The sequence below is a fragment of the Nelumbo lutea genome, chromosome 1 (genome assembly GCF_056320005.1).
Source record: "Nelumbo lutea isolate HS-2025 chromosome 1, American lotus-T2T, whole genome shotgun sequence".
Lineage (NCBI taxonomy): Eukaryota > Viridiplantae > Streptophyta > Magnoliopsida > Proteales > Nelumbonaceae > Nelumbo > Nelumbo lutea.
This window is the reverse complement of record NC_142684.1, coordinates 69,609,860-69,634,055: the sequence shown is the minus strand read 5'-3', so window position 1 is coordinate 69,634,055 and position 24,196 is coordinate 69,609,860. Positions and strand designations below refer to the sequence as shown.

The 24,196-nt window shown below is 45.0% G+C and overlaps 1 protein-coding gene across 1 annotated transcript; it reads left to right on the top strand.

Moving 5' to 3' along the window:
• Positions 1–18,723: 18,723 nt before the first annotated feature.
• On the top strand, positions 18,724–23,107 carry LOC148875155 (uncharacterized). The gene is made up of 8 exons (XM_088964212.1): positions 18,724–19,101; positions 19,188–19,281; positions 20,191–20,310; positions 20,412–20,460; positions 20,714–20,813; positions 20,981–21,042; positions 21,201–21,259; positions 22,747–23,107. Exons 1-8 carry the CDS (start codon positions 18,950–18,952, stop codon positions 22,849–22,851), a joined length of 741 nt encoding a protein of 246 aa, XP_088820338.1. The 5' UTR covers positions 18,724–18,949; the 3' UTR covers positions 22,852–23,107.
• Positions 23,108–24,196: the final 1,089 nt, after the last annotated feature.

Sequence of the window (24,196 nt, the reverse complement as noted above, 5' to 3'; positions counted from 1 at the left end):
ACATTTCTTTGGTGATGGTTGATAGCTTCAATCCTACCACTATGACCTCTGAGTCTTATTTCACGATGAGTTGACGATAGATCTTGAATCCCTTGATCAAGGACGCAAAAGCATTATTCATCGTAGTTAGCTTGGAACTTGGGAGAGGCAGTGTAGTCTTTAAGGCCTTCACCCTAGCAACCTTTAACTCCTCGGCATGCTCGGCTACCTTGTTTTCTAATTCACCTAGGAGAACGGCGGTATTCTTGTCTGATTCGATCAACTTCTCAGACAACTTGACCCTCTCCCATTTAACATCCACTGCCCTCTCTTCCATGTTGGCAAGGCTAGACTTTGCCTAAGCTCATAGTGTGCTCACCTTAGCATTCAATGTATCTCCACCATAGCCACATCTATCTTGCCGTGAGAAACCCCCACTTCCTTCTTGTTGGCCTCATATTGTCTGGTGCACGCCTCAACCCATCCTAGAATTTCTTGTGCCAAGGAGTTGGCCTAAAAAAGATTAGTTAATTCAAATCAGCTCGCAACGAAAGGGAAGAGTTTGAACTAGAGCAGGATTATTGTTATGGTCACACCATCTGGCAGCGCACTGCGGCGCAGTGATAGGCAGCGGCACGCACAGCAGGCCACACAGCAACACGCACAGCAGCAGGCACCACCTGGCAGTGCTGCACAGCAACACGTACCGTCGATAGCACGCAGCACGCACCGCCAGGCAGCAGCGCACACCGCATGCACCGCACGACAGCACGCACCATGCACACGCCCGACATTGCATGACAACGGCATCATGGCGCGTAGCACGCACTGCCAGGCAGCAGTGCGCACTGCACGCACTGCACGGCAGCTCGCACCGCACACACGCCCGGCACCGCATGGCAACGGCACCATGAGGCGCGTGCACGCACTGCGCGGTAGCAGCACTGCACACATGCACCGAGCGGTGGCGGCACCATGAGCAGCGTGCACGCACCCGGCAGCAGCAATAGAGCGGGGCCCACATGACAACTCATAGGGGTGGGCCCACCCTTATCTGGACACGTCAAGCCAACTCGCTGCCAGCTTATCTTATCCCTTATCCCTTATCCCTTATCCCTATCTTATCCCTTATCCCTTATCTTATTTTATCTTCTTAAGTAAGATTTATGAGTTTTAGTTTGAGTAGGAAATTAGGAGTTTTAGTTTGAGTTGGATTACCCTAGCCTAGCCAAATCCAACAAGGAATTCTCTTCTGTAATCTCCTATTTAAGGAGCTACGAATTGAAGTAAAGCATTGAGTTTTTGGCAGTCAAGAAAAGAGTGAGGAGAGTTCGGGTGGTCTTTTGGACAAATCACCCATTTGGATTCTGCAATAGAGTTTGCACGCAAGGACGAGTGGAAGGGAAAGCAGGGCTTTCTCACCGTGGACCAACCGTGACGAGATCCTACGCGCGGGACCATAACAAATTGGTATCAGAGCCAGACGTCACGGGCGATATGGAGCAGCTATCTTCCAAGGTCCATGAACTGGAACACCAACTTACAGAAACCAGTAGGGAGGTTCGTGAAGTCAGGGAAGACGTTCGGGAGATGCGACGCCTGCTGGAAGCATTCCTCTCCAACAAAGAAATGAGTTCGAAGGGAATCGCCAACACGAACAGACGCCGTTTGGACTGGGCAGAGGCATGCAGTGAACAAAAGATCGCTGCCCCTACAGCCGCAGTTATTTCCAAAGATCAACGCATGAAGGATAAAACTGTAAAGTCTCCTCTTTTGGCCGGGGACAATGTCACGAACATTATTGTAGAACCTGCAGAATGCGCTCCCTTGACGAAGACAGGTGGGCTTAGCGATGTTGCTTGGGCTTTACCGAAGGCCTTGGCTCAACGTGGACTTAGAGTTATGGTTGTGGCACCACAGTATGCTAACTATGCAGAAATCCAAGAAACAGGAGTGCACAAGAGATGTAAGGTGGAAGGGCATGAGGTAACTTTCTCTCAAGCTTATGTTGATGGCATGGATTTTGTGTTCACGGACAGGCCTATGTTTCGCAAGATGGAGGAAAATATATATGGGGGAGGCCGAGAAGATATTTTAAAATGCATGATTCTCTTCGGTAAGGCAGCTCTTGAGGTTCTCTACTGTAAGCATACCTGATGCATTCCTGTGATCCACAACATAGCACACCGGGGCCGTGGTCCAGTACGTGATTTCTGTTATGTGGATCTTCCACAAAACTACTTCAAACTATATGACCCAGGAGGTAGGGAACACTTCAATGTCCTTGCGGTTGGCCTGAGTGCAGCAGAGCGTGTAGTCACTGGAAGCCATGGTTACGCCTGGGAGTGGGAAACTAAAGAACGCGGCTGGGGTATGCATCAAATAGTCTAGCATTATGCACTGAGAGACGGGACAGTCCCTGTTGTTCATACTATGGGTGGACTGAGAAATAGTGTGCAGCCATTTGATCCATTCGCAGAGTCCCAAGCCATGTATCTGGAACACAAGCTTGACAACAAGCTCGTAGTCCGGGAGGGGTGTAATGTTATGGTCACACCATCCGGCAGCGCACTGCGGCACAGTCATAGGCAGCAACACGCACAGCAGGCCGCACAGCAGCACGCACAGCAGCAGGCACCGCCTGGTAGCTCTGCACAGCAACACGCACCGTCGATAGCACGCAGCACAGCAACACGCACCGCCGATAGCACGCAGCACGCACTGCTAGGCAGCAGCACGCACTGCATGCACCGGACGGCAGCACGCGCCGCGCACACGCCCAGCACCGCATGGCAGCGGCATCATGGCGCGCAGCACGCACCGCCAGGCAGCAGCGCGCACCACACGCACTGCACGACAGCACGCACCGCGCACACGCCCGGCACCATGAGGCACGCGCATGCACTACGCGACAGCAGCACTGCGCGCATGCACCGTGCGGCGGCGACACCATGAGCCGCGTGCACGCACCCGGCAGCAGCAGCAGAGCGGGGCCCACACAATAGCTCATAGGGGTGGGCCCACCCTTATCTGGACACGTCAAGCCAACTCGCCGCCAGCTTATCTTATCCCTTATCCCTTATCCCTTATCTTATTTTATCTTCTTAAGTAAGATTTATGAGTTTTAGTTTGAGTAGGAAATTATGAGTTTTAGTTTGAGTTTGATTACCCTAGCCTAGCCAAATCCAACAAGGATTCTCTTCTGTAATCTCCTATTTAAGGAGCTACGAATTGAAATAAAGCATTGAGTTTTTGACAGTCAAGAAAAGAGTGAGGAGAGTTCGGGTGGTCTCTTGGACAAATCACCCATTCGGTTTCCGCAATAGAGTCTGCATGCAAGGAAAAGTGCAAGGAAAAGCAGGGCTTTCTCACCGTAGACCGACCGTGACGAGATCCTACGCGCGGGACCATAACAGTTATGCACTTACCATTATGATGTGTCGAAATAGTAGGGCTCCAAGCACCATGTCAGCTTGATTCCCCATTTCCCGAAGGTTATCAAGGAACAAAATCTCCTTGCTTGGCTTGAGACCATCCTAGGGTCCTTTTCTTTCTCATTCATCTGCACGGACCACTTAGGAGTGAGCAATAGTGTCAACTCAGAGACCTACCCTTGTGTTTCTCCCATGATGGTGACGGGGGTCCTCAGTGTGCCAACCCCTTTGTTGCTAAGAGCTATTGGGTCTTGCTTGGTAAGGGGGATCGTAGACCTACTAGACTCTGCCTGCTCCTACCTGGCTTCCTCCATTGGCATTGCCACCTTCACGTCCTCGACATTGATATGCATCATTTTTTAAGTGTTGGCACCCCTTTTTGCTCATCCCCCAAAGCTCAGAACGTTTCAGGCTTCATTAGCTTCCTCTTCTTCTGAGCTACAACGGATGTGGCAATGATGTCCATGTTCGTGTTTGGCATTCCTGTTGCTAGAGACAAAGAAAGTTAGATAGCAATCCAAGGTAAGACCATAATAAATGAAAAAACACCTAAGTATAGAAAGCGACCTACTAGCTGGACTCAGACCGGCATGGACTAGTTGTTCCTCGGCTAAGTAATCCCTAACTTGTAATTTTTTGTCAATCAGGTCCTTAACTAACTCTTTCTCGGCCCCGGTTAAGGATTCTCTATCTAGTTTTGCTATGGCTATAACCCACTTCAAGGTGAAGGGCCATCCTCCTTCGTTCACCACGTAAAAGAACCTTAACGGATTGAGACGGTGCCTATCAGAACCTTAACGGAGTTCTAGTGGACCTAGGGTGATGTCATCGGGTCAAGGGAGGATAAACCTAAAATTCTTAGGGACATAACTTCTTGATTTGGTATAGATCGCAAAATTTAACCGAGTTGGGCCAAACTCAAACTTCTTCCTTTAAGTTGAGGCCCTTTTATGGCAACATTGGCACTCTTGGACTGGGGACACCTCTTACCCGACTTATGCACCAACCTGCTCCTCTCCCTCTAAGAATTCGAACGAACTAGACATAACAATGAAAGGAATAATGGAAGGATAGTCACCTAGAAGTGATCTAAAGGATTCGACTGACCGGGCTCTACATGGACTTCTTTATCACATACCAAGCTCTCCAACCTTACAATAGCGTAACTCCACAATGGACAAGTGAGAAATGTTTCCCTATGACCCTACTATTTATAAGCAAAGATAGTGGATCATCAATGGCTCAAATCCATTTGATCCAACTGTAGATAGTCGTGATAGTTTGTCTTCTCGAGGTACGAATTTATTGTAGTGCATTTTTTTGGCGTCTATGGAAGTTAATTATTCGCATGAAGTCCGCACGTACGACGACAAGATCTATCAGACGGTTCTAAACCAGCATAATGAACTTGTGGGAATTCAAGACCTATTAGAAGCCGCCACCGGTGCATGACGACTTACCCTCTAACTACACTTCAACAAGTGTCGACAAGAACGTTATACGGCTCTTCATTACCATACGTGGCAAGACTGTGCTTAAATAGTGGTTCAGGCTATTATTGGCAGCTCAACCCCAAGTGTCTAAGTAACAACCGATCTCCGACCTAGAATAGGTCTAGGAATGTACTCTCAACCTGGAAGCACGATGCCCACTCTTGACCCGGTCCATCCAACCCAAGCTACCTCCGACCTAAGAGAGACACTTCCGACCTACAAGATGAATTTGCTCTTATCTCTAACATCAACATAGAAGAGCTGACCTATGCCTTATGCAAGCATAGATGCCCACTTGGCGATGTTGGTATCTCATCCCCACTTAGGGGTGCTCACAGTTCGATTAATTGAATCCTGATGTTATTTTTGAAATTAAACTAGAACTATTCTTTTTAGGAAAATTGGTAACCGAAGCCAATCGGTTAATCGATTGATCGGTTTGGTTTGTCAATTTTTTATTTTTTATTTATAATATATATTATAAAAAATATATAAATATATAGTAAAAAATTAGAAATATATTGTTATATTTTAAACAATAAACAATAAATAATATATTATATATTATAACTATATATAATACATATTTATTAATTTATAATATATAGAAAATATAAAATATCTATAATATAAATAAATATATGTAAAATATATAGAAATATGTGTATACTAGTTGATTCGATTAACTGTCGGTTTTCTATATTGGTTAACCGAAATCGAATTGGTACCTTCAGTTTTTTAAAAATACCGAACCAGCCGGTTCCTAATTTTCAATTCGGTTTCGGTTGGTTTTTCAGTTTTTCTTGCTCACCCCTAGTGAACATACAGCTCGAACGTTCCCCATGAATGGCGGATGTGCTGCCATCAACCGCCTAGACGTGCCTATTAAGATCGACCACTTAGCTCACCCTTCACACCACATTTTGGCCGAGCCATGAGCCCTATATATAGGTACATTGACATCGCTCGAAATCACTATGGCATTCTAATTCCTACTCTTGCTTCCTTTACCACCTCAAACAACTCGGCATCCACTATCTTGATCATCGGATTCCTTAGCCCGGAATATCCACTGGCCCCCCTCTAATGTGTTGTTTTTGTAGTTTTTACCACAAAAGCCCACACCTAAGCTCGGGACATCCAACAGAGATCAAAACTTTTGATCTTCATTAGATTCATATCTCCATAGTCCATACACATAGACTCTATTGTTTCTTTGGAGACTGATGCAGCGCAATCCGGTCACTCCTAGCTAGCACTCGTGTGGCTCCTCGAAGACACCTAAGACAGGGAAGAATAAGAAGAATCCTTTGGGGGGTTGCCTGACGTGGTCACTCCGATGCTTAAGTCAATAGTCGGTAGAAGCAAGGGAAAGACGAAAGGCTAAGAGTGAGGATAACGCGTTACCACTATGTTCAAGAGGTCAACGATTCAAGAAGAAGTTTCTCTTATGCCCTGAGGGCTTTTATAGGGACACTCACATTAGGTCGGGCATAACCGCCACTAGGCTCCTGCCATAGCCATTACTTGCCAGGGCTGCGTAGGTGGCCATTGTGGCATACGCCTCGCCCGACTGAGTGACATGTTTCTAAAGTGGCAGGCACGCCTTTGCCTGTTGAGAGACGTGGACACAGACTGTCAAAAGGACTGGGATTGCACTGTCAGTAGAGGATATGGCGCAGTCTGACCGGTACGGTCTGTCAGTTGGAAGCTTCCTGGAGAGCACTAGTGCATGTTGTTCGTGAGCTATTTTGTGGCGAGCTTGAAACACTCCAGGATTACCCTTAGTGGAATTGGTCCTCGAAATGACTTGTCTGCTAGGGAGCTCGGGCGAGTTAATAACTTTAGCTTGCGAGCTACAATTGCCTCGGAGTATCTCTTCAAAGATAGCACGGGGAACCCGGAGTTCGCCTCGCGGCGGACTCCTCTCTTGTGAGTTGTAACATAGAGGACTGCTACGTAAGCCCGTCACTTGGTCGCTCCGGGCTTCAATGCTAGGCGTCGCTCATGCTAAGTCGGTGTCTACATGTCACCGTTTCATAGGTTGGGTCAAATCATCCTTCATCAATTGTCCCCCACTCCTCGAGCTAAGAGTACCACCTTAGCGCGAGGAGTTTATGAAGTGCGATGGACTAATTTGATCGAAATTCAAACTTGATTGACTACCCTCATTAAATGCATTTACGAGAATCAAGAGATTTTCTGACTTTCCTAACTTTTCGGATTCCGAAAACGTGCTGAGGTGGCCTTTAACTCCGAACGACGTGTGGCTGCGACTACCTTAATTATGGAAGACGTGCCGCCAATCGCCTTCGGTTTCAGAAGGCGTGTGGTCAGGGTGCCCGCGTGCCATTGGATCTGCTTTGATCCGGGCCGTCAATCTGGAAGGGTGGAGACTATAAATAGGGGGCCCCCTCGGGCCTCATTTTCTCCAATGCCATCTTGCTGTCTTTGGATTCTGAGGTCGCACACTTCACCTAGTCTACCCGAATTCCTCAGTTTGCTTCGTTTCATCTACTCTGGTGAGTCCCAATCGTTGTCAGCCATGTCTGGGTACCCATACCACACCTATCACAGGGGCGATAGCCAAGATGGCGATGCTTCCTCGAGCTCGGGGGGAACCTGGGAGCAGGTCCCAGAAGCTCGGGAGGCCTCTGGCGACATGGCACCTACTTCTAGGGGGAGGGAGCCCGATACCTTTGGCCCTTGATGACAGCGGAGAGACTCAAGTCTCTGATCCGCTACTTTCGCCTCCCTGGGGACCTGGTTTACAGCCTCCCCACTAGCAACTTCCTTTGGGAGCATGGTCCCAATGACATAATAATCTTTCAGGAACAACTCGAGGCTTGCTTGCGGCTCCCCCTGCACCCCTTGATAGTGGAGGTGTTAAATCACTTCAACGTCACCATTGACCAGCTTCATCCCAACGCCATTTGAAACATGGTTAGGACTATATCCCTGTGTTACGAGTACTGCCTTCCTTTGGACCTTGATTTTTTGTCTCAATCCTTTGTATAAAGAACGCTGCTCTTGGGGTTCCTCCAGAGAGACGCTTTTATTACCTCTCTCCCCGCCACGGCTATAAGCTCTTGTATGAGCTGCCGAATAAGATTCCCACTTGGAAGCGGGATTACTTTGTGGTTCGTGGCCCGTAACCTTGCAGAGTATGAGCTCGGCTTCGGTAGGCCGCAAGCAATGCAGATAGGGAAGCGTGTAGGATCTCCTGTACAGCCGCTCGCCTATCATGACGTATTTGGCTGCCTAGCGCTGCACCCTTCTGGCTGCATTGCGATCTGCAGGGAGGGTCCCGTGTAGCAAGAAGCTTGCGAGCGGGTCAATCCATCTCGGCTCTGCTTGAATGACAGGAGCGACCTCCTCTGCCCCCCTAAGAATGCTAGGCCGAGACAGGTCCTCTATGTACACGATTCTCATGGTGGTGTCGCTAGTGCTGGCTAACTTGGACAGGGCGTCGGCCTCAGCGTTCTCCGACCTAGGGATCTGTCTGATGAAGTGTGACTGAAAGTCGAGCAGGGCCTCTCTAACTTTGGTCAAGTAGGCAATCATGGTTGGCTCGCGAGCTTCATACTCATCGGTGACCTAGTTAACCACAAGCTAGGAGTCGCTGCAGATAACAATGTGCTTTGCTTTTACTTCTCTGGGTAGGGCTAGTCTAGCTATCAACGCCTCGTACTCTGCTTTATTGTTAGACGCCACAAACTCGAAACATAGCGCATATTCCAGTTTCGTACCGCTTGGGCCGTGTAGAACTATTCTGGCTCCGTTGCCTTGTTGGTTCGAGGAGCCATCTACATAAAGGATCCAGGGCTCCTCATCCCAGCTCGCAATTGGCCGAGCTAGGAGAGATGCCACACTGGCTGCTACTTCATGGGGTTCAGACTCGACCGGCCTGGGAGCTTCGGGCTCATCCGAGCTGGAAGCCTCATGCTCAATCGGCCTGGGGACTTCGGAGCTGAATGTACATTCGGCTATGAAATCTGCTAAGGCTTGGGCCTTAATGGCAATTCGCGGCTTGTACTAGAGGTCGTACTCGCTGAGCTCAATGACCCACTTCGTCAACCAACCAGAAACCTCGGGTTTAAGCAACACTTGCCTTAGAGTTTTGTTGGTGAGGACGATAATAGTATGAGCTTGGAAGTATGGGTGGAGCTTCCGAGTTGCGATTATCAGTGCGTATGCTAGCTTTTCCATCTCTGGGTATCTCGTTTTTGCTCCCTGCAATACTTTACTAACATAATAGATGGGTAGTTGGACCTGACCTACTTCCTTTATTAGTACCGAACTAACCACTTCGTCGCTCGCCGAGAGGTACAGTTCTAAAGCATCGCCCTCCTCGAGTCGGGTTAAGGTCGGCACACTAGCGAGGTATTTCTTGAGCTCGTCGAACGCGAGCTGGCAATCTTGGGTCCATTCAAACCCTTTTCTCTTAATTGCCTTAAAGAACGACAGACAACAGTCTGCCGATTTAGACATGAAGCGGCTCAGGGCGGCTATGCAGCCATTCAACCTCTGAACCTCCTTCGGTTTTCGGGGTGGTCTCATATCTAAAATGGCCTTAATCTTATCTGGGTTGGCTTCGATGCCGCACCGGTTAACAATGTGTCATAGAAACTTGCCCAAGGTCACACCAAACACACACTTGTTTGGGTTCAGTCTCATATTAAACTTACGCAAAATTTCAAAAACGGAATGCAAATCTTGTATTAATTCATGTGAGAATTGAGTTTTGACGACCATGTCGTCTACATATCATTCTACTTTTATGCCGATTAACGGCGCAAACAACTTATTTATAAGCTTTTGAAAGGTTGCCCCTACGTTTTTCAACCCGAAGGGCATAACCTTGTAACAGTATAGGCCGAATTCCGTGATGAAGGCAGTCTTTTCTTCGTCTGCTGGGTCCATCTTGATTTGGTTATAGCCCGAATAAGCATCCAAGAAACTTAGCAGCTCGTGCCCTGAGGTCGCGTCCACCAAGCGGCCGATTCTGGGGAGCGGGAAGTAGTCTTTTGGGCAAGCCTAGTTCAGGTTGGTGTAGTCGACGCACATGCGCCAGTTGCTATTGGATTTCTTTACCAGGACGGGGTTGGCTACCTAGCTCGGGTAGTGGACTTCTCTTATGAAGTCAGCCGTGAGGAGCTTTTCGACCTCCTCGTCGACCGCTTTCCACCACTCTAGGGCTACGTTTTGTTTCTTCTGTCTAACGGGCCTAACTACAGGATTAGTATTTAGCTTGTGAGTTATGAGTTCGGGGTCTACCCCGAGCATCTCTGCCACAGACCATGCAAAAATAACTAAATTTTGAAGTAAGAAACTTACCAATTTGGATCGTAGAGGTTCTTGGACAGAAGCGCCGTCTGAAGCATCTGACTGGGTCTACGACTGAGGTCGGAACTATGAATGTTTCTTCTATGGGCGCGGCTCGTTCTCCGCCTTGCTCCATAGGCCGCTCCAGCTTAAGGTCATCGGCCACCATGGTTTTTCCCTTCAGGGCGGCGACATAGCACTTGCGGGATTCGAGCTGGTCACCCCGCGCTACCCCCACACCGAAGTCTGTTGGAAACTTCATAGCCAGATGGTAAGTGGAAACCACCGCCCGTAGAACATGGGTGATCGGTCGACCTATTATGGCATTGTAGGGGGAGGGGGTCACGACCACCAGGAAGTCGTGCTTGAACCTGACCACACAAGGCCATGTGCCGATTTCCACAGGTACTGTTACTTTCCCAAGGGGTCGGACTTCTTCCTTGCTAAAGCATACCAAAGGAGTGTCCGTAAGCCTCAGGTCGCTTCTCTGCAACTGAAGCTGGTCAAACGTGGCTTTGAAGAGGATGTCGGATGAGCTGCCTGAGTCGACGAGTATGCGCCTGACCTCGAAGTCGTTGATTCTTAGCTTTATTACGAGCGCGTCATTGTGGAGGTAGTAGACTCCTCGCGCATCATCTTTTGTGAAGAAAATTGGCTCTTCCGTCCTCGGCCGCTTTGGGGGGTTATGCTCCTCCCGGGTGGCCTCACGAACCAACGTCCGAGCTACTGCTGAAGTGCAACCTGCAACGATCGAACCTCCCACTATCATGTGGATGGTCCCCCGAACTGGTCTCTCCTCCGGAGGCTGCCTCTGTGTTGTTCGGTCGGCCTGCTACTGGACTCGGGAGCATCCTTATCGTGCTCCCTTTGTCGACCTGTATTATTACTATTATTATTATTTTGTACAAAGTTTCTTAGGTATCCGCGACGGATGAGCTCCTCTATCTCGCCACGGAGGTTTTTACAACTCTCGGTACTGTGACCGTGATCTTTGTGAAAACTACAATACAAATTCTTATTTCTTTCATTGGGATTCCCCCTCAGACGGGGTGGCCACTTCACGTACGGGGCATCCTTGATCACCATCAGGATTTCAGTCCGCTTCGCGTTCAGTGGGGTGTAATAAGCTCGGTCCTCTATAGGAGGTCGGGAAAACTGACCCGGCCTTGCCCCCCAAGCTATGTCCTTTTTCTTTCGGCTGTCCCCTTGACTAGAAAGCTCTCCTTCCCTCTTTCTTTTTTCGGGAGCGCCCTCGCCCTTTTGGTTGATCTCCTCTTCGGTGGCTATGAACCTATTCGCAAGCTTCAGAAACTCGGTTATGGTCATTGGTTGGTTGACGACCATGTGCCATTTGAACTCTTTGTGTGTCACGCCCTTCTTGGCTGCTGCAAGGCGTACAGCGGGGTCCAGGCGCGGTATCTGCATACATGCATCGTTGAACTACTTGATATAGCCCCGGATGGACTCTTCCTCTCTCTACACTATGTTGAGGAGGCTTTCTTCAATTCGCGGGCACCGTTTGTTGGTGATGAAGTGGGACGCGAAGGTTTGTGCGAACTGCGTCCAACTTCTTATCGACCTAGGTGCCAAATTCCGGTACCACGTGCGGGCCGCTTCTCTAAAAGTAGTGGAGAAGGCCACACACATGCACGACTCACTGGCTCTCGCCAGGTGCATCTGTGACTGAAAGGCATCTACATGATCATTCGGGTCGAACGACCCGTCATACTTGTCGTTCGACTCATCATACTTGTCAAGAGGGGGGAGTTTGAAGTCTTTGGGCATTGGGACTGCCGAGAGATCGGAAGACGGGGGGATGGAACCGAGAGAAGGGGAGCTTTGATTTCGGTCGAGCTCACCTCTTCTTTGCCCATGAGCTCGGGCAAATCGTAGGTGACAGATCGACGAGCTCGGCGGCAGTGTCTCTGCTTCTTGGTGTGCTCGGCGTTCGTGTTGCTCACCTCTGCGCTGTCTGGAATGGTTTGTGTAGGAAGTAGCCTGGTCTGCTAGTGATGGCTATGGACAGAGGGATCCCGCTTGGAGTCTGTTGCCAGGATCTCGAATTGGTTTTCAAGGATCGGGGTTTCAAACTTCAACTGCTGAGGTGATGTAGACCTGGCAAGCTGGGGTCCTCCCGACTTGTCCGCCCGCGGTGAGACCGGGGTAGTTGGTCTCTCTCGTCTGCCGCGAGGGGAGGCCTGGTTTTTTGGGAGGTTTTGGGGGGCCTCTCCTTGGCCAATGGGGTGCTCGTCCTAGCGGCAAGACTTAGCTTGCTGCAAGGCTGTGCTGAGGCGGGAACTGCTGCTGAAGTTGAGGTTGAGGCAGTTGGGGGAACTGCTGCTGATACTGATACTGGGAGACCTGGTGCAGTACATGTTGTTGATAGAGTTGAAGTTGCTGGAACTGTTGCATTTGGGCCTGCATGGCCCACATGCACGGCATCAAGTCCTCTAATTGGTTTGGGCTGGCCGCTGGGGGCATGACCGAAGGTTCGGTGAACGTCGCTTCGACTGTAGCAGGGAGTGGGGCAATGACAGGTGCCATTGTAAGAGGCACATTCAAGTTGGGGATTCCATCCGCTGAGAGGGGGACAGTGAACTGTCCGATACAAACAATAGGAAGCTGGGGTTGCTCCCTAGAGTTATCCATTTCCGTGCTTCGTCTGACGTTGCTAGAGGAAGCCATGAGCGTTGGATTTTTTTCAAGGAAGAAGAGAACTGTGAGGGTTTAGAGAGAAAGGCCTTTTGAAGCGTTTACCACAGACGGTGCCAAATGATGCGCCCCAATCCAGTCACTCTTAACTGGCACTCGTGTGGCTCCTCGAAGACACCTAAGACAGGGAAGAATAAGAAGAATCCTTTGGGGGTTGCTCGGCAGGGACACTCCAATGCTTAAGTCAGTACTCGGTAGAAGCAAGGGAAAGATGAAAGGCTAAGAGTGAGGATAGCGCGTTACCACAATGTTCAAGAGGTCAGAGATTCAAGAAGTTTCTCTTCTGCTCTGAGGGCTTTTATAGGGACACTCACATTAGGTTAGGCATAACCGCCACTGGGCTCCTGCCACAACCGTTACTTGCTAGGGCTGTGCAGGTGGCCGTTGTGGCATATGCCTCGCCCAGCTGAGTGACACGTTTCTAAAGTGGCAGGCACACCTTTACCTGATGAGAGACGTGGACGCAGACTGTTGAAAGGACTGGGACTACGCCGTCAGTAGAGATACGGCGCAATCTAACCAGTACGGTCTGTCAGTCGGAAGCTTCATGGAGAGCGCTAGTGTGGCTCGTTCACGAGCTATTTTGTGGCGAACTTGAAACACTCCAGGATTACCCTTAGTGGAATTGGTCCTCGGAATGACTTGTTTGCTAGGGAGCTCGGGCGAGTTAATCACTTTAGCTCGCGAGCTACAGTTGCCTCGGAGTATCACTTCAAAGATAGCACGGGCAACTTGGAGTTCACCTTACGGCGGACTCCTCCCCTCGTGAACTGTAACGTAGCAGACTGCTTCGTGGGCCCATCACTTGGTCGCTCTGGGCTTCAACGCTAGGCTGTCGCTCATGCTAAGTCAGCATCTACGTGTCACCGTTTCATAGGTTGGGTCAAATCATCCTTCATCAGAGACATCCGATAAAATTGGAATGATGCACATAGGCTCTGTTTGGATTTGTATTGAACATATTTATATTTCCCAAATGAAGCTTATAAAAGTACAAATTGCTAATTTGCTAAGCTTGAAGGTAGGGGGTAGGTGTCAACAAAAAAGGAAAATTTCCCAATTAGTACTTTGTACTTTGGGCCTGGGACCACTTTGGTTCTCGAACTTTAAAATGTGACAATTCGGTGCCTGAGTTTCAAAACGTGTCAATCCAGTCCATATCATTAACCTGCCATTAAATAACTTGTAAAAATACACAAATGCCCTTCAAGTGTCATTTAATTTTCTTTATCAACCATTTGCTCAAATCAGAATCAACTATAAAAATTTTCCTCCCTAACCATGTCACGTGTTCTATGCATGGAAGACTAGGTCTCACCATCTTTTGTGTTATACTTTCGTGTCAACTTGTACGATATGGGAAGCCCTTCTTAGGAGGTATCCGGGGAAGCTACTGGACTTGGAATTGATGCCCGATTGCGTTGACTGGCCAGTCAGGGACCAAATGCGATAGGCCTACCACCGTTGTTTCCTTACTGTTGAGATCACAGAACGTTGGGGAGTTGTATGAAGTAATGACCGAGTTTTATCAGCCCATGTGTTCATTACACGACCTTGAAGGTCCCCTTCCATCATAGAGTTGGAGTTGGGTGGCTAAAATATTATTCACAGTTTAATAGTCGAGAGACATGGAAAAGTCAAAGGAGAGAAATCGGATCAAGTCTCAGAGCCGGTCTGATCGATGTTGGATTAAACCAATCAAGAGACATGGAGAAATCCTCTTCTTCTCCCACACCAAATCTACCAATTCCAAATTCCCATTCCCCCTCTTCATTCATCAATTTTTTGGTGGAGTATGAATTTTTGTGTTAAGTACCTCATCATTTGGTCTGCTTTCAAGTGGCCGATGACTCAGGCCAAAGTGGAGAACTTTGGCTATCGAGCTGGACAGGATAGGTGGCGAGTTGATTATAGTGTCAAGCTGCCTATGAGGTGCCGAGCTGCCCGTGAGGTGCCGGGCTGACCAAGTGCCGAGTTGTCTGGTGACGAGCTGGATTGATAAGCTTCGTTGCTCTTTAGAAACCTGCAAGGAACCAAATGTCAGAGGACCCGGGGTGGCTAACTCGACGAGGTCGCTCCGATGCTTAAATCAATACTCTTATAGTAGACTACGAGCTAAAAATCACAAAGTATGAGAACTGAAATTTGCTTACTTGCTTACTCACCCCCCTTGCCATTGGGGTTGATGCCTTTATATAGGCATTGTTTGGCGTGGGCTTCACGCACCATATCTGAGATTTCTGCGAGGTCATATAAGTGGTTCGAGATTACTAGAGGTAACCACCATGCACATTGACCACCCTCCAGATCGTTCGGCATGTGGATCAACTTCCAAGGATCATGGGAGTGTTAGGATATGCATGCCGAATTTGTTGGTGAGCACGTCTCGTAGGCCGCCAGGTCGCATCAGTGCCAGGCCGCGCCTGGTGGGACACCATTAACTTGGCTAAGGCAAGTTGTTGCTAAAGTGTTTTCGGGTGTCACCTATTTGTTCTGAGGTGCCATGTGTCATAATGTCATTGAAGGGCCAAATCCACTCTCATCAATTCCCAAATCCCGTATTGCAGAATTAAAAATCAAGTTATAACATGGAATGGAAGAACAAATTTAGAAATACAAGAGAGTATAGCAGAATAAAGAAAAGTAATTAAGAAGAACAAATTAAACCCAAAATGATTAGAAGAACTATATATTGCATATATATTTGTATTCTCATCAATACTCTTTCTTGAAAACGTTGACAATAGAACAAGTAGAGAACTAGAGAGAGATGTAGCAAGAAGTAGAAGAAGATTCATGGATTTTAATTTGATCTCTCATTCATTTTCGCAGCACTGAACACTGTATCTCTAGTTATGTCTTGTCATACATAAGATCAACAAATATGTCGTTACAAATTCAAAAACTACCCATTTGATCGGTAGCCTTAACAGTATAGAGTGAACCGATGTTTTCTGATCGGTAGCCTTAACACTTCTCGTCATAGTATAGAGTGAACCGACTCAAGGAACACTGACTCTGTGAAAGAGTCATGGAGCGTTGGATATCGGTTTTCTGATTGGTCCTTATGGGGTTGGTAAATGAAACAACTTTGTCTTACTCATTTTTTATTTTATTTTATTTTTTTTTTCTCATTTTCCTGAATTTTAAGAAGAAGATGATGACCAATATTTTATTTTCAAGAATAATTTTAACATTTTCAAAAGTCTTAAGTAATACATGATAACATATGATACACAAATAACTGACTATCTGTTAAGGGCAGGTATTGGATTGGAGTTCGGCTTCGGTTAGGGCACACTCTATACGTGCACCGTTCATGTAAAAGGAAAATGCGCCACACGTCTTTAGCTTCATGTGACCTGACTGAAGCGTGCCATCCAAAGGGAACAACGTCTCCTTCACTGCCTTCTCTTGAAAATGTCACGGTTTCCTAATTCGAAAATGTGAAGACTCATGACATTTCGACACTCCCTGCTCTGCTCTCGCTCGCAGGGTTGTACTCCTCTCTCCTCCTTAGCCTCAACCTCTAAGTATAATCCTTGAGGAAGGAAAACAAACCAGAAAGGAGAAGAAGCAAAGCTGCTCATAACATATAAACCAAGTGAGATGGACACAGTAGTTGAATCTCCGTGGCCAGGAAATTACTCTATTGATCAGAAAAGGCTGATCTATCCTTTGCAATTGCCTCGGACATGACGATGAGTCCTTGTCCACCAAAGATCTCCTCCCAAAAATCTTACGATCCTTCATCGAGGCTATTTCTGCACTCAAGTCCACCGACTCTGGAGAGGTCTATCAGAACCCATCGAGTAGACAGTGAGTTCGCCCAGTTGTGATGACCCATGGACGGAAGATTCTGGTGAGAGCAGGAAGTCTCCAACACTCAAGGATCGTAGAGGAGGTTATAAGAGAAGGTAATTGGCTTATCACATGCTGAAAAATAATGCAACAAACTTTGCTTTATGCAAGGAAGATCTAGGGGTAACTCCCGCTGCTGCCGCTGGTCCCGATCATATTTTGGCCTAGGTTAACTGCTTGCCGCCACCACCTCCTGATGGAGGGATAAAAGCTTATCGAATTGTTGTTGCCGGTCTACCACTGCTTCATCTTGAACAAGGGAGTGTTCCCCAAATCTCAACAATGACAAAACAGATAACGGAAGAAGAGGAAAAGGGAGGAGAAGACAAGAGAGAGAGACAAAGAAAGAGAGGATGAGAGGCTAGAGGTGGAGGTCTGAAATAGGAGAGAATCCACCACTGGTTCACCGCCGCTGTCAAGGGAGAGAAGAGAGTACTCGAAAAAAAGGGTTTTGCTTAACTAACAGTGTGAAGCATCCCTTGCATACTTCAACCGTTTAGACGTCCTCCAATTGCACGAACGGTTTTACTTATAAAACCGACTTTAGTTGGTGCAAAGTCCGTTCGAACACCCGTTATAACCTTGCATTGGGAATATTTCCCATTAAATAAAGGACAGAAGTGCGGAGATCTTCCCAATGCAAGGCCATTTGAACGGTGTTCGAAAGGGCCTTCTGATTGAGATATTAGATCAATAAAAGTAATATATTTAATAAAATTTCAAAAATTAATTAATTTTTTAAGAATAATATAAAAAAGAGACAACGTTACTGTTTATCATCTTCTTCTTATAGATTATTCATCATAGACACCTGTCACCGCCTCTGGCACGTTTTCAATTATCATCTCCGATAGCCGCCTTCGACGATTGAGAAAGCATCGCTGATAGTTGGACACCAGCAAGTGGTGGGGTTTGGAATCCATGAGTTTCGCAAAAAAGCGGTCCTTATCTTGGCCATCGTCGTCGTGGTCGTCGACAGATAAGTGTTAGTCGTTATGGGGGATCTAAGCTAAAGGTGTCGATAGACAAGTTATATAACCCCTTTTCTTCCCGACTAAGAAACAGAACAGGAAAAGCTACCTTTTGGGAGTTGCCAGTTCTTTGCTTGACCTGTCGTGCTTTGGCGGTTTTTTTGGCGCTTTAAATACTTGTTCATTTTCCTACAAATCCAAAAAAAAATTGGAATATTTATTAACACTTCACTTATTTACCTATTTTAACCCGTTATGTGTAACCTGAACCCGTTATGAGTAAAATTTTCCTTCTCTGGTATCCCAAGAAATGGCATCCCTTTTGCCATAGTATAAGCTAGAAATAGAATGGTCGTCTGGAATAGTGACATCATCGTCAAGGAGAATTAGTTCGACAACGACATAATCATTATCAGATGGTTTTCCTAAACCACATAAGTTTTATTTTCTAGATTTGGGGAAATTAGTGGATTTGGACATGGTCACCGTCTATGATTTAGGGAGAGTCATGAATAAAATTTGTTGAGATTTTTTTTTTTTAAATAGAGACAAAGGGGTATGAAGTTTGTGAAAGATTTGAGGAGAGTTTCTGTGACTACAAGCGATAGTCTAAGACCCACTTGCTGGTATCCAACTATCAACAACACTTTATTGATCGTTGGAGACGACAATCGGAGGTGACTGTTAGAGATGACAACTAGAGGCAGAGACAACAATCGGAGACGTGCCAGAAGCGTGTTGAAGGCAGGGGCGAGTGGCTCTGAGAAGAAGATGAATAATAATTTTACCTTTTTTTATATTATTTTTAAAAAGCTAATTTATTTTTAAAATTTTATTAAAAATATTACTTTTATGGATATTAAGACCTAAAAGTTATTCTTATCTAATGTAACTGAATTATCGCGTGAATTATCGCGTTTTAAAGTTTGGGATGAAAGTGACACTTCCAAAGTACAGAATACTAGTCATAAATTTTCGAAAAAGGCAGGGATAGATATGAAAATACGTCAAACCCTAGGGATGGCCTCTCAATAGAGAGCAGTCTGCACTCCAGCTCAGCGTTGGAGTTGGAGGAAACACTATTTCAGAAGATAACATCAAAATAAGAAACAGGGCGAAGATTTGGGCGATTCGTTTTTGATTTCCAGTACGAGTTAGAGCTCGAGCTACTCCAATGGCGGAAGATCTAGTCCTAGACACGGCAATTAGAGACTGGGTTCTGATCCCTCTCTCTGTTGTCATGGTTCTTATTGGAATTCTTCGGTACTTCGTCTCCAAGTTAATGCGATCTTATCAATTGCCCGACGCCAAGGTCGTCAAAGAAGGGTAGAATAATAATTCAAACCGCTGCTTTCGTTCTCTTTATTCCTAAAGTTTTGATTTTGATCTTAGCTTTTTTTGAATAATTTCAGACAGGTTGTTATTAGGGCCAGGAATTTACGGGCGGCTGCAAATTTTATTCCCCTGAAGTCGTTTCGTGCTAGAAGGACGTATTTCAGTAATGAGGTTCTTTTCCTTCGGCTCATATTCGTGTTTATTACTTTATACAAGTCAGTTTTTTTTTTCGCGGAAATTTTTGTTTTTTTTTTCATGCGTCGTTTCCTCATTCTAGATAAATATCTTTTTTTTTTTTTTTGAGTAGGAAGATAAATATCTATTAACCAAGTGATTTTGATGAGTAATCTATTCTGTTTATTATACTAATAATAAGTAAGTTCGTTTCTTGCTTATAGAATTTCTTTTTCCTGCTTAAGCTTATTTAGTTTGTGTATGTTTTCATTCTAAGCATGGAAAGGACCTCTTTCTTTCTTTTATTTTTTTCCTTTCGCCAGGGCCTTCTTGTTACATTCTTGGTTGCCATTCTTTGTATCTTTTCAATTTTCTTTTTCATTTAGAGATATACCTGTGAAGCCACCACTTCACGTGAATAATTTATGCGTTTGCATCTTATACTAAACTCAACCAAACTAATTCATAGCTGAACCATATGTCCCTCACTACACAAACCCTGTTCGATTGGTGCAACTGTACATAGACTGGCATACCCTGTTCTGTGGTTGCATTCAACACCGAACTATATCCTCTTCTAAATCAAATGTCATCTGAAAACTGTTCATTGTTTGGTATGACAATTTTACTATCTGAGATCTGTTCATTGTATCTTCAGTATGTTATGGTGGGCAATTGGGCATTGCCCCATGCTTTAGTGATGTAACCTTCTTCGAGGGAAGCTCTCTTCTTCTCTCATTAATGGAATTCTGTTACTTCTTTTCTCTGAATTCCACTGGGTTTCAGAATTCTTGAGTGTTCCACAAGGGAACTCATTTACTGACACAGGTTTATATGCTTCAAGTTCTGGTGATCCTTATGCTGCATCCATCATAGCATTTGAAATTATTTGCTGTATCATTGCAGGAGAATGGGTTGCTGCATGTCCCTAAGGGCCAGGCTCAAAATGCACAAGCACAAATGTTCTCTGATCCCAACATGGCCATGGATATGATGAAGAAAAACCTCTCTATGATAATACCCCAGGTATTGCGATTTGTTTGATCCTTCTCTATACCCTGTTTGTTTGCACAATTGCTCAGATTGGACAATTTACTACTTTTTCCAATTTGTTATTTGTTGTTCAGACTCTTACTTTTGCGTGGGTCAACTTTTTCTTCTCTGGTTTTGTCGCAGGTGTGTCACTTCTTTTCCCATTTGAAATATCAATGTTTCTGAATGCAATAGTAGTTATCTTAAATTAGATATCTGTGCAGCTGTTCTATTGATACTCAGTTTTGTTTTCATTGCTTCTGTAACTTTTGTTCTTTATCTTGTACCCTTGACCATTTTCAAGACCTACATGGTCAATTTACTATTTTTAACTTACATGTGATATTGTGGATGTGATTATAAGTATCTGATCTTATTTTATCTTTTCCTTTTTCAGCAAAGATACCCTTTCCACTGACTCAGAGGTTTAGATCAATGCTACAAAATGGAATTGACTTGAGCACAGTTGATGTTAGCTATGTGAGCAGCCGTTCATGGTACTTTCATATTTCCTTAACAAGGAGATCCTTATTTTTAGTTCCTCCTACAATATATTCCTTGGAGTTTGTCCTATACAAATTGTTACCTTTCAGTTTGACTTCAGGATGTGGAAGTCCTATATGATTAATAATTTCTGATGGGTTTGCCATTCTATTTCCTTCAGGTATTTTCTCAATCTATTTGGACTAAGGGGTCTATTCAGCCTCATTCTAGGAGAAGAAAATGGTCAGTGCTTGTTGTGTAATATGGCTAATGGGCATTTTTTCCCTCTTACTTCTGAAGAGATAAAACGTAGACTTTGTATGATGTTTTTTTTTTTTTTTTCAACTCTATGATGATTATATTTAAATGTTACAGAAACTGATATGTATTTGCTAATGCAGCTACAGATGACACACAGCGAATGATGCAAATGAGTGGGTTTGGATTTGATCCTACAAGGGTATGTAATGTCTATCTTTCCGTCTTTCTGCTGGTTAATCTAATCGTTAGACCTGTTCATGGGCCGGGCTCGGGCTTGGCTTTTGGCAAAATTTGAATGGGCCTGGCCTGAAGCCTGAGCCTGAAACAGTATAAAGCTGTGCCCGAAGCCTGGCCCATGAACAGGTCTACTAATCATTATCATCCATGCCTTATCCCAACTATATGGGGTCGGCTACATGAATCCTGTTTCACCAAGCTGTTCTATTTAAAGCCACTTTGATTAAATGATGTCTAAAATTGTTAGTGCCAAATATCTATAGCAAAATGCTGCCCATATTGTAAGTAGCTTGAATGATAGCACAACACTGATTTCTCCTTAAGAAGTGAGATACTCTAATTGAAGTGAACAGTGCGATCTTCTTGGTTTGGCATACTGTTAGGGACGACAAATTGTTGTCAGCCTTTTGTCCATTTGCTTAGCTTAAGATTTTTTTAGCCTATTATATATGAGTTCTTAGGTGTTAACTTTTTGGGTTGTAGAGAATTCAATTCACCAATGCATCCTAACATAAAGTCTAGCATAACATGTCAAACATCATGTGATTGATAAGTTGCTCCTATGTACTTTTACCATTTAACAAATATATGAACATGTGTCAAACATTATGAGAAGAATAATTGATCTTTATTTTCACTATTTGATTCTCTCTATAAATCTTGACAACTCATAATACCTTCTCTATCACTTGAAGAACTCTCCATTAAAACATTGGGTGGAAATGGTTCTGTATGGATTTAGACCAGATTGCCATTAAAGTCTAGGGATTTTTGGACTGCACTCCCCCTCAGAAATCTTTTTTGCAGCCCCCTCCTAGTCTACTAGTAGCCCCCCCTATAAACCACATCCTGCCCGTGAATTTGGCATCAATCCACGGGCAGGACTCAGTCCACTCAGGTGGAGCTAGGATTTCCTAGGGGTGGACTGAATCATAAAAACCTCTAAAGTCTAATCTTTGTTGGCCTCTAATTTTGCAAGTTAAATGAACTTTGATTTCCCCTACAGCTTTTGACAAAACCATATAACCACCTCTATCAAGGACATTAATAGAAAATAACCATTTCATTATAGGACAGGAAATGTAAATGAGAATATGTATTGTACAATGGAATTGAGCTGTTTCTATTGCGCAAACCCTAAGTTAACCAATAAGAGAATCTGGCCCTAATTGCTTAGGAGGCAATCTTTCCTTCACACCCAATTGTTTCTCTCCTCCCATAAACCAAACATGACGGCATGTGTGATTGCCTTCCGATAGAGGCTTCTTCTGGACCCTAACCCTCTCCACTGAAGTAGCATGTCTATAGCACTGTTAGGGGCTAATAAATACGGCCTTATCAAACCTAATGGAAGTGTCAACGTCTCCCATGTAAATCTCTACATTTTTGTTTAACACTGATGATCTTGTAACTTTATTATTATTTTTTTTTTTATTTTGTATTTTACAGAGCTTGAGTGCAGAGAAAGACAGTCTTGACATAGTTCAACATGAGTGGGCCCTGCCAAAATTTGAGCAGCGTGCTGAAGCAGTCTTGAGAAGACTTGTAAGATGAGTTTCGTACTAGAGCCACAAATTTTCCTCCGCAGATACTGGTGGTTCACTGGTTTAATCTACTTTGTACATTTTTCATGGTTAAATTCCACGGTAATTGATGAATCTTTTTACATTTTTTGAACTATTTTTGTAATGTTATCTGATCAATCCCACTCAAACCTTATGTTGTGAAAAACCCAAAAAAAGCAAATTCGAATTGCACCGAAAATGAAAGTAAAACAGAGTTAAAGAGAAGCAAGCACAGAGAACACAGACTTACATGGTTCGGCTTATAGTCTACGTCTACAGGCGAAGGAGCAAAAATTCACAATATAGTTAGTAATGAAGAAGAAATACAGAGTTGTGCACTCACAATCTCACTCAGAAAACCCTAAACCTCAAAAATACACCCAATGTCTCTTTTTTCTCATAAGACAAAGACCAAGTGTACAAGAGAAAAAAACCCTAAAATACATAACTCTTCGTATTTGGTTTGGACCTATAAGCTGAATATGGATCGGGTCCAAACTACCGTGGGGGTGTAAAATTTTGTCGGGTTTTTCTCAAATTATTTCAGAGCGAATTCATGAAGTGAGTCACACAAACATAACACTTTAGTTGGATTAATAGTGATTACCAATGCAATGTCGACCTAATTTGAGCCTGTATTTGATTATCAGAAAGAGCATGTAGAAACAGGTAATCTGTAATCTCTTCACTAAAGCTCGAGAAGCACCCAGCAAACTTCACCAAGCGGCTGATGTAACGAGAGGTATTCAGCCAACATAACACTGATTTATTTGGTGGAGGCAAGGAGAGTATTTTCTTAAGCCAATTCACAAATTCGCTTTCCAACCAGGCCATCAAGCAGAACACTATCGATGATTTACGCTGATCCAGCACAACAATGCACAAGTCAATCAAATGTCCCAATGTGAGAATATATATGGCATGAAGCCATGAAGTTCTCATGAAGAGTGCAAGCCTCAAAGTGAGAAATATTGGCATGGTAGCACTCTCAGTCATACCATTCCAAGGCACAACTAAGACTTGCACCATGATGACTGCTACCTTTAAACTACCAGTCCCTGGGGCACAAACCGTTTTATCATGCAGACTTTTCCTCATTTATGACTTGTCCCCTAATCATAGATTACAAAGTTTCAATCGATGAACCATTTCTTAATCCCCTTTTACCAGGTATGTGCACAAAACATGCCTCCTCCAAGTCCAGGCCTCCAGCCCTCTCGAGTAAAATTCATTGTTTACTTCTTCATTTATGATGAACATTTAAGACCCAGATTTTCAGATTGAAGCTGGGATTTTTGTTTCATTTACTTCTTCGGGATCCCATCCTAGGGAAC